The sequence below is a fragment of the Eschrichtius robustus genome, chromosome 1 (genome assembly GCF_028021215.1).
Source record: "Eschrichtius robustus isolate mEscRob2 chromosome 1, mEscRob2.pri, whole genome shotgun sequence".
NCBI lineage: Eukaryota > Metazoa > Chordata > Mammalia > Artiodactyla > Eschrichtiidae > Eschrichtius > Eschrichtius robustus.
This window is the reverse complement of record NC_090824.1, coordinates 87,922,487-87,933,668: the sequence shown is the minus strand read 5'-3', so window position 1 is coordinate 87,933,668 and position 11,182 is coordinate 87,922,487. Positions and strand designations below refer to the sequence as shown.

The 11,182-nt window shown below is 44.8% G+C and overlaps 1 protein-coding gene across 1 annotated transcript; it reads right to left on the bottom strand.

Annotated features, from left to right (window-relative positions):
* Positions 1-472: 472 nt before the first annotated feature.
* On the bottom strand, positions 473-10,869 carry KNSTRN (kinetochore localized astrin (SPAG5) binding protein). Its single transcript, XM_068535476.1, is given in 10 exon segments — positions 473-1,183; positions 1,919-1,993; positions 2,765-2,820; positions 3,848-3,941; positions 4,108-4,213; positions 6,541-6,588; positions 7,463-7,592; positions 10,407-10,498; positions 10,662-10,794; positions 10,797-10,869. Coding segments are annotated over 10 exon segments (939 nt in total). The 3' UTR covers positions 473-1,051.
* Between the last annotated feature and the right edge of the window lie 313 nt (positions 10,870-11,182).

Below are 11,182 nucleotides of genomic sequence, written 5' to 3'. Positions count from 1 at the left end.
ATATGGCGGTGCCTTTGGTGATCTGGCGGTTGCAGGGGTTGGGGGTGGCTGCTGCGGACTTCAGTTGACTAAGGATCCAGGGGGCCAGGTCCAGGATTGGCCGAGCAAAGCAATAGCAGAGATACACGCGTACTTAGGAATGCAGGCAGCTAGTGACACAAACCTGGTGGACGAAGTGTGGCACCCACTGCTACAAACAGGGAACACCACAGAAGACTAGCTAATGTTCCTGGAAGATGGGGTTGGGGGTGTGTGTGTGTGGGGGGGCACTAGCCACAGAGCATTTAATGAGTGGAAGAAAAATATTCTGGGTGAAACTGGAGGCTTGGACTTGTTACCTAGATTAGTTCGATAGTATTCAGTGGACGTATTTAGGTTAAAAGGCTATTTTCATCTGCCAGTGTTGCAGTCTGAATAGTTACAGAAATATTTATTTTAAAAGTAACACTTTATGAAAAAAAACCAGAACTGATTTAGATTAAAAGCTCCAAGGTGTATTGTTTCATAGGTGTTATTGCTATTTATACCTTCACCCCATTTATTAAGCCATTTCAGGTAACTTCCAGTTCATAAATTTACAGTGAGGTTATAGAGCCCAACTAGGATGGGACAGAATGTGTTCCAAGTGAGGAGGGGACCGCAGGGCTCCTCAGTGATGTCTCCCGCGGAGCACCTGCGCACCACTGTTTCTTCCCGCACGTCTGAATGTGACCTTTTGGCTTCTCTGGCTGTGGCTGGTTTAGTCTCCTGATACTAATTCTGTGCCGCTCTGTTGCCTAGGAGGTTGATCCAAGCTTTCAGGCCCCCTCTCTTGTAGGCCTCAGTTACGTATTGTGAGGTTCAGGAGAGCTGGCCAATCTGAAGGCTGGGAATGCTTGCTTAAAGGAGGAATTGCCATTCCAGCATAAACTGTCCTTAATCCTACTGCAGAAACTGTTTTCATTCTGGGGATGGTGAGTCCTAGAAGATCATGGCCAAGAAGCAGATGTCTTAAGTGGCTTCTTCTGAGAGTTTATCCCCAAGAGGGAGCCATGTGGCCACCTGCTTTTTATCACATTTCTAACAGCTGCTCCATTTCCTCAAGGGCTGTTGTAAAATCATTTACTTGACTGTTACATAAGGTCTGCTGTTCTAGGAACTGGGCCCTCTCTTCTTCTTTTATCTTCAACTTTACCTTTAAGGCCTGCATGGAAAGACATTAAAAAAGACAAAAAACAAAAAAACCACCAAACTCTGACTCACAGGAAAGACAATACCATAACCAGAACATTATGCTTCTGTTTCATTGAGGAAGACCACTGGGATACTGACAGACATTGTCTTTTCTATCTTAGGTTTGTTTATCTGTGTTGGTTTTAGGAATTGTCTCTCTCTACTACAGAGTCTCTTATCTCAACTGGAGCAATGAAATCCTCTGGGATTCCGTGTAGTATCCCATGGTTCATCCAAGCAATCCAAAGCGGTCCAGACCCAAGAATCGGGGTTTCCTATTACAGGTTTCCCTGAGATATCAAGTTTCTACAGGATGGATTTCACACAGGTGTCAACTGTCAACCTGGAGCCACCTAGCGTGTTGCACATTGCCTCATGCCCTGCAGATGTGAACATTTCTAAGAGTCTTTAGAACAGAAAATTAGTTGAAAAAAATGGTGAAATCAAATAAAGTCTTGGAATTTAGTTAATAGTAATGCATCAATATTGGTTTCTTAGTCTTGACAAATACAGCATGATAATGTAAGATGTTAATATTAGGGGAGTTGAATTCTCCATTATCTTTACAACTTTTCTGCAATCTAAAATTATTACAAAATAGTTTATTAAAAATGAATAAATAGATAAATAAGAAAGAGCCCTCCACAGATCCACCTATTGTGGTAGGAAATGGTAATTTTGCCTTGCGGAGATGTCTGCCTCTCACCTGCAACTCCTCCATCTGCTTTTTGGCTGTTTCGTTAAAAAGCTTCAGTTCATCTTGCAAAGTTTCTAACAGCAGCTAAGAGAAAAGTACAATGTAGTAACAAGTCTTTATTGAAATGTGAGAACTTTCTTCATACAAACTAATCTCTTCATGGGAGTTGAATCAGATGATCGCTAATATCCCATCTGTTCAGTCACTGACTGAGTGTCCGCAAAAGTGCCGGGCTCTCTTGTGGGCCTGGAAGAACTGAGTCCACAGGATGGACAGAGAACCCCACCTCCACGTGCTCTGTGCTACACAGGTAATATGAACGGAAGGCAGTAGCCACTAAAGGGGTGACAAATCACCTAGGGGAGCTGAGGAAGGCTTCCATACCTAGTATTCTAGGATTCTAAAATGACAACTGATCTTCCTGGGGAATAGATCACAGAAGCTCAAAAGGCTTTAATTGCAAACAATTGCCTTCCTACTTCAGGGAAGGAACCAAAGAGAAGACAGATTTAATTCAGGCTGGACCTTTGTAAGACACAGTTCTCAGCAAAGGAATAAGGGGAGAAATTTGGTAAAGCGAAGAATAGAGAAACCAGAAAGCTGTCTCTACTGGTCCACCCTACTATGGGTTTTAAAGTAGTACATTTTCAACTTAGACTCACTCATATTTGTAAGCACAAAGTCACCTTCCAAGTAAAATATGCTATGTTGAGTACACATCCACCACCCTCTTCCACTACCCTAGATAACTGAAGGCTGCTTCGCGGGCTTTGCCGAGCATACGGCAGAGACCTGCCTAGATCTGCAGGGCCTCACGCTCACTGGGCCTTCGCCCACTCACACCCACACCCTCACCATCGAGTCCATGTGATCCGTGGTGGAGTCTTGCTGTGACGCCAGGGTCTCACTGCCTAAAACCAGTAAATACAACAAAGTCAGCCCTGCCTAGGGAACTGCAACTTAAAAGAAAATTAAAAGCCCTCCACAGGAGTATTCATGAGGGAAACTTCTCTAAGCATCTGAAAACTCTCTCCCCTGAGTTTTCACCTTGGCAAGGTCACCCACGCCTGCCCTCCAGAGCTGGATTTTATCTCCCCTTCCTCTCTAGGTATGGATATGGCCAAAACTTCATCCTGCTTTCTCCTCAGCTCAGCGGAAAATTTGTCCAAAAGAAATGTATAGGTTGTAATTTTTGGTTTTGTTTACAATACACAAAACTATTTTTAAAAGCTTTTCAGGCCTTAAAAAATTTTATTATTTTTGGTAAAAACAGTGCATACACGTAGGAAATTAAAATCATCCAAAAACGTATATGATGACTATCAAGAATATATCCTAAAATACACAGGTGAATGGCAGCATTCAAAGTCAGCACTCCTTAATTCAAACAAGCCTGGGCTCCTTCCCTGGGCATTCTCAGGCTCCTCAATTCAGGCTCTCTTACAGTCCTGGGGTAATCCCTTCTTCCGCTTCCTCTCTGTGACAGACTCTGCCCTCTAGGGACAGGGTCAGAACAGGAATCACATTTTAAACACCGTGATTCTGCTAACTAGTCAGCTTTAGGAACCCTTTCAACAGTATTATCTCTCTCTCCACCTGTGAAGCTTACCTGTATGCTATATCCCTTGAAAGAAAGAAAATATTTCTGATCTATTTGCAAGATCATACCTGTCAGCACCAAACTAATGGTATAAAGTGTTCAGATAAGAAAGAGAGAATCCTCTCTGCACAACCATCTGAAACTCCGCTGGGCAGGCAAAGTCAACATCACAACAGAACCGAGAGGAGCTCCTCCAAATCTTCAGGGCTTTGCTAGGCAACCCCTGCACTGACTGGGTCAGCTGACACCATGCCAGACCCCTGATGCACAGTCCAGAATCACCCAGGAAGGGGCACATGCACTGACTCCTTTGAAGGCAGTTGTGTGCCATCTCTTACCTGGGTTGAGGCCCTTGCTCTCCAAAATTGCCAAACAGTTGTCCTGAAACTTCTCCAGCAGCTCCACTTTTTGGGTCAGGTCCTTCAGCTCTCCCTGTAGGGGTGCCATACAGACAGGTAAGGCCTGCCCCATTCCTCAGGGGCAGCCACAGTGCAAGCCTGGCATCTTCTCCTTCTGCACTCAGGCACCTGGCGTGGTCCCTCAGGATTCCACAAGCATCACCCAGTGCAGCTGATGGCAGGTCTGGGGGATCGCTTACCTGAGTTTCAATCAACTTCTGGTGCAACTGCTTGTTGACGGCCTCTAGGAGCTGGTTCTTATCCTTGAGCTCTTCCTCTGATTTCTCTTTACTCAGTGGCTTACAGCTGTAATGATAATCGTACTTAGATGAAGTGGTGGAGGGGTTAAGAGTATGGGCTATGGAGTCGGGTTGGTTCGAATCCTGGCATCACCACATAGTGGTATATGACCTTCAGGGAGTTGTGTAACCTCTCTGAGGCTGTTTCCTCATTTCTAGAATACCCACATCTCATAATATTATTATCATGAAGGATAAGAGAGAATACATATACAATTCTTAGCACAGCTACTGACACAAAACTTTTAATAAGTAATAGCCATAGCCAAAGCAGTCTTGAGGGAAAAAAACGGAGCTGGAGGAATCAGACTCCCTGACTTCAGACTATAATACAAAGCTACAGTAATCAAGACAATATGGTACCAGCACAAAAACAGAAATATAGATCAATGGAACAGGATAGAAAGCACAGAGATAAACCCAGGTACCTATGGTCAACTAATCTACAACAAAGGAGGCAAGGATATACAATGGAGAAAAGACAGTCTCTTCAATAAGTGGTGCTGGGAAAACTGGACAGCTACATGTAAAAGAATGAAATTAGAACACTCCCTAACACCATACACAAAAATAGACTCAAAATGTATTAGAGACCTAAATGTAAGACCGGACACTATAAAACTCTTAGAGGAAAACATAGGAAGAACACCCTTTGACATAAATCACAGCAAGATCTTTTTTGATCCACCTCCTAGAGTAATGGAAATAAAAACAAAAATAAACTAATGGGACCTAGTGAAACTTAAAAGCTTTTGCAAAGCAAAGGAAACTACAAACAAGACGAAAAGACAACCTCAGAATGGGAGAAAATATGTGCAAACGAATCAACGGACAAAGGATTAATCTCCAAAATATATAAACAGCTCATGCAGCTCAATATCAAAAAAACAACCCAATCAAAAAATGGGCAGAAGACCTAAATAGACATGTCTCCAAAGAAGACATACAGATGGCCACGAAACACATGAAAAGCTGCTCAACATCACTAATTATTAGAGAAATGCAAATCAAAACTACAATGAGGTATCACCTCACACCAGTCAGAATGGGCATCATCAGAAAATCTACAAACAACAAATGCTGGAGAGGGTGTGGAGAAAAGGGGACCCTCTTGCACTGTTGGTGGGAATGTAAATTGATAGAGCCGCTATGGAGAACAGTATGGAGGTTCCTTACAAAACTAAAAACAGAATTACCATATGACCCAGCAATCCCACTACTGGGCATATACCCAGAGAAAACCATAATTCAAAAAGACACATGCACCCCAGTGTTCAATGCAGCACTATTTACAATAGCCAGGTCATGGAGGCAACCTAAATGCCCATCAACAGACGAATGGATAAAGAAGATGTGGTACATATATACAATGGAATATTACTCAGCCATAAAAAGGAACGAACTTGGGTCATTTGTTGAGACGTGGATGGATCTAGAGACTGTCATACAGAGTGAATTAAGTCAGAAAGAGAGAAACAAATATCATATATTAACGCATATATGTGGAACCTAGAAAAATGGTACAGGTGAACCAGTCTGCAGGGCAGAAATAGAGACACAGATGCAGAGAACAAATGTATGGACACAAAGGGGGAAAGGTGGTGGTGGTGGTGGTGGTGGTGGTGGTGGTGGTGGTGGTGGTGGTGGTGTGATGAATTGGGAGATTGGGTTTGACATATATACACTAATATATATAAAATAGATAACTAATAAGAATCTGCTGTATAAAAAAATAAATAAAATAAAATGCAAAAAATCAAAAAAAAGTAATAGCCATTATCATCATCAATATTAAGCCTTTTCAAAGTTCTGAGTCCTTCTTGATAGTATTTTGTCTTCAGAACTTTTAAGTCATGCCCAAATAACAGATGTGGAATTAAAACCTATTTCTACAGACTTTTCAGCTTATGTTATTTCTGTCTGCAGGACTGCAAAATGTCCAAGCAAATGGATCCTTCTCCAGAATTTCACCAGCAGCAGCAGCAGCAGCAGGAGCAGGACACTCATCTCGAAATCACTAACCACACGCAGGCTCTCCCATCCTGAGGGCTTCCCGCTCCTGCTGATGGGCCACAGCTAGGTTGGGCAGTGGTCCTCACATGGAGCCCCCAAACTCTTGTCTGGTACTCAAGATGGTAGCATCACTGATTCTTGCCCTGACAGTGGTTCGCAAACCTGGCTGTGCCTCACCCCTGAAAATCCCATCTAGATTTCTGGGGTGGCACCAGACTCCAACACAGTAAAACAAGTCCTGTGAGTGATTCTGATGTACAAGCAGGATTGAGCTCCACTACCCTAAAACGGTGGCCAGGTTTCATCTACCCTGATGCTCACCTCTTCCTGATGTTCCTCCTGGTGGCAGTGTCTGTAGCTTTCAGCTGCCTAGAGAAGCAAAAACAAATCAGGATGTTAACTAGACTTACTGCGGTGATCATTTTGCAATATATACAAATATCAAATCATTATGTTGTACACCTGAAACTAACACAATGTTGTATGTCAACTATACCTCAATTAAAACAATAACAACAACAAAGAAATCAATCAGAGAATCACGGTACTGTTATTACTTTTTTTTTTTTGGTATTTTTGTCCAGGCCGTGTGCAGCATGCGGGATTTTAGTTCCCTGACTGGGGATCGAACCCCGTGCCCCCTGCAGTGGAAGCACAGAGTCTTAACCACTGGACTGCCAGGGAAGTCCCAGACAGCACAAGCTTGAGAAGCTCTGAGGGCCCATGCACTTTTGTTTCAGCCCAGACTACTGAAAAAAGCTTATGAATAGGGCACGGGCTCCCCTCTTGACCACCTCAACAACCTGACAGACCTGCTTCTGCTCAAGACAGTGTGGCTACTTCATGTCAACCTCACTCACACGGGAGCTGAACACCAGGTAGAGGGACACACATGCCCACTACACTGGGCTGGACTGCTCAGAGCAGCAACCTAGGCTAACAACTAGGCCCCACCCGCCACGACTACCACTTAGGGCTCGTTTGACTGCTGTGCTGCTATTTGTACACTCAGAGCAAATGCTGAGAGAGCAAAGAATATCTCTTATTGCAACCCTGGCTGTGCCTCTTCTGACCTGATCAACACAGAGGGTTCTGACAAACAGGTCAGCAACGCTGCACTGCTATAGGCCACTGACTACAGGCCAATCCTTCAGATACCCTGTGCCCTCAAAAGCCCTAATTCCTGGTACTGAGCAATTTCTAGCCCAATGTTCTAATTGGATACCGATGCTCTGACTCTCACCCATTGTCTCGTCTTGGTTTGATGATTTTTGTAACATCATTTTCTGAATCTCCTGAGTGAGGTCGGGAAACATCGACTTCTTTGGACCTAACAGGTAATAGGCTCTTAGAAGTGGCTCGACTTTGTGCATCTGCAAAGGAAAACAAGAGGGTGGAATCCCACGCATCATGACCCAACAGTGCAACTCTATAAATTCAGAAGAATAAGACTTCTAGACCAGTTGGGAATAGAAACCAAAATTCTTTAAATGTGACAGTACAGTGTGTTTGAGGGTAGCCAAAAGCTTGCTGATACAGCAAACTGAATGGCCAGAGGGTATAGATGTGAAAGTGGAGGTTCATACAAGCAAAGAGGATGAGAGGCAGTGTGGCCGTCAGCAAGGCAGAACACAGCTGAGTCCTTCCTCACACAGCAGTTGAAAGGAACTATGTCATTCAGCTCCTAAGCACTATGCCCGCTCTCCTAAGGCTACACTCAAGCTGCTTCGAGTTTCACCAGTTGCTTAGTTGTTTTGACCAGACTGGTTCCCTAACTAGTACTCTAAGAGACATCTTTGTGCCCCAGCATCTAGGAGAGTATCTGGCATATTAACAGAGGTTCAAAACCTACTTACTGAATAAACGGAACACGGCACAGTTTCATGGGTTATTTCACAGACCATCTCTAAACTAGCTCCTCTATTCTTCTTCCCCTCTTCCATGCTGACTGCCTTTACCACCAGCCCTTTTAATCTGTTTATCCATCGTTAAGTTTAGAGGCTCGTTAGGTTCCCTTTTGGTATTCTGTTCTGATCCTGCTAGGCTACTGCCAGATAACCAGAGAAATGGCCCTGACATGACATTCTTCTTCCCCAGAGGAGAGCATTTCCCCCCTAGCCCTTATGCCAGCCCTCTACCACACACATCTTTCTACCACTTACGTTCCATAGCAAATTCAAGTCACTTGTTCTGGAGTTAAGCACACACCCCCAGCACATGCACAGGATTCTTCTAGTTTATACTAACTTTCACTTTGTTCATTGTAAAATGGCTCCTTTAAGCTTGACCTAAATTAAGAGCCATAACAATTAAATCAAGCTGAAGAAATGAGGTACAAAGCACTGGATCACAGGGATTAGGAAACTTTGTGTTTGATAAAGATTTATTTTGATGACTCTAGCTGCACAACAGTTTGGAATAAATATGATTTCTCAGGCTAACAAATTATTTCATTTATAGGTACACTCAATGGGCACTTACATCCTATTTTCCCCTCTTACCCACAAAACAAGTGTTAAAAAGGTTCTTTCTGAGGCCTCTGTTGGAAGTAAAAGGTAACTTTGAGTGCGTGAATTTACCTTCTCCTCTCTCAAGTATTAATAAGTTACACACAATAAGAAATCTATGTCATGCAAAAAGGTGTCAATAGTAAATTGATCAAAATTAACACTCTTCATTGACTGGAATTGGTTTCAATAACCCATATTTGTTAGATCCTACAGACTGCATCATAGGAAAAATTTAGCAGGATTTAACAAAGACTATCTCCTTAAAATGAGAGATGCGAAGGAGGGAATTGGATGGCTGGTGTCAAGGAAGGGAAGACTTGTTTTTCACTGTATATCGTTTCCCCACTTTGAATATTTATTTATTTTGAATGTTACCTATTCAAAAAACTAAAGAACAACCAACCCATGCCTAAAATCTAAAATCCTGAGAGGCAGCCTAAAAATGTTAAACTATTTAGGTTACATATATCATAAAGCTGGGACAAGGAAAAAAGCAAAGAGATGAAAACTTCCAACTTGGCTGGGGAGATGCCAGTCACTCCCCACTGAACGAGAGACTGCTTTCTAAGGGAAAGGCAGCATAAGACCGGCACCATTTCCTCCATCAACTCCTAGGTCCTGCTGATGCCAGAATTGCCACTCAGGTGTTCTGAAGCAACATAGGACAAACAGAACCGTTTGAAGCCTTTGAAGTAAAGCCTATTTACTTCAAAGGTCAATCCTGCTACTGCTCATCAGTCAGCTGCATGGAGTCATCTGGGAAGGGATCTTAAATAGCTGCTTCAAAATCTCCTATCACAGGTTCTGATGTTTGAAGCCTATTCTGTGCTATAATCTCTAGATTAGGCAGCTCAACAACTGCAGACTTTAGGAGATGACTTTCAACCACAAGCCGAGTAACACAAAGCAAATGGCAAAGCAATCAAACATTGCTTTTATTTTATTTTTATTTATTTATTTATTTAATTTTTTAGTTTTTGACCGCACAGGGCATCTTGTGGGATCTTAGTTCCCCGACCAGGGATGGAACCCAGGCCCTTGGCAGTGAAGGTGCAGAGGCCTAACCACTGAACTGCGAGGGAAGTCCCAAACATTGCTTTTAACCATCTCTCTTCTCCCAAGATTCTCGAATACTAGTTAGGCCTGACCCTTCTCTCTCACTTCACTCAACAAATGCTTACTGAGAATGTACTATATAAGAGACACTGTGCCGTTACAAATGTGAACCAGACACAGTGTGAACCCTAGTGCTCCCTAAGTATCCTGCTTTTCCTATGACTCTCTTCTCTCCTCCCTGACAACAAACCCAGTCCCTCCAGATAGCTCATCTGGAAATAAAACAGGTAAATGTTTTAAAAGGGACTCCTAGCTTAATGGGAATAATATTGTAGAATAATCAGCAACTTAAATCTAATTGGTGAATGCAGCAGAGTTCGGTTTGGGGGAGCAGGGGTGCGGGGCAAGTCTAAATTCCCACCATGTGGCCCTTCCCCTAACTCCCATCATAAGCCTAGACAGCCCGGTTCTAGGGGAGTTAGCAGGTTGTCAGAGCCGACAGAACCCCCTCCCTTGCCGGAGCCCTCCACTCCCAGCCACCGATTTTATCCCCCATACTCCTGGCCTGACCACCCGGGGCCAGTTCGCAACGCCCGGGGGCAGGGGCGGCGTGACACCCACCTGCGAGCAGGCCGCTGCTCAGCACAGAGGGGGGCTGCAAGTACACTGTCTTGACCACGCTGGTCATCGTAACGAGGCGGCACGGCTGGGGCCTGGAAGGTACAAGGTGAGTGTTACCCAGGGGTGGGCCAGGGGGCCCGAGCAGGCGGAGGACCCCAGAAGAGCGCGACTCGGGAGAGAGAAAATCCTCCATTCCCAGCCCATCCCATCGGCCTCCCACATCCAGCGCAGTCTCCCGCCCCGGGAGAGCCGAACCCAGGCGCCTGCTGCTCCTGCCCGCAAGCCTCGTCGCTCTGGTTCAAAAGATGCTCGGCAATAACCGCCGTACCGCAGACCGGGTCTGCCGCCTGGGTTTCAAACGGAAACTTCCGGTGGCCGGGAGGGAGGGGGGCGATGCGCTCTCTGTAGGCGGCCATGTTGTACGGAAGGCACTGCCGTGGGCGACGCCTTCGGGGGCTGCCATGCTGTACGGAAGATCCGAATCGAGGCACGAGCGTGAGCTTCCTGGCGAAGGATGGATGTGCAAGCCCCCAGGTCTGGGTGGGGGAGGGGAGTGGTGCGCTTTGCCGGCCTGAATGGAGCTATGAGTCATTGGCGTCTTATTCCGGCCTTGGGACGCAAACGCGGTCACGTTTAGAGTCCATGTCACAATCCTCTTTATTTGGTCTGTGATCGTTAGGGATGGTGCATGATACCGGATAGCCAGGAGCACAGAGAGGGATGGGCAGAAAACTACACGTTACAGGGTGGAGAGTGGCAGGCGAGGTTTGGAGAGG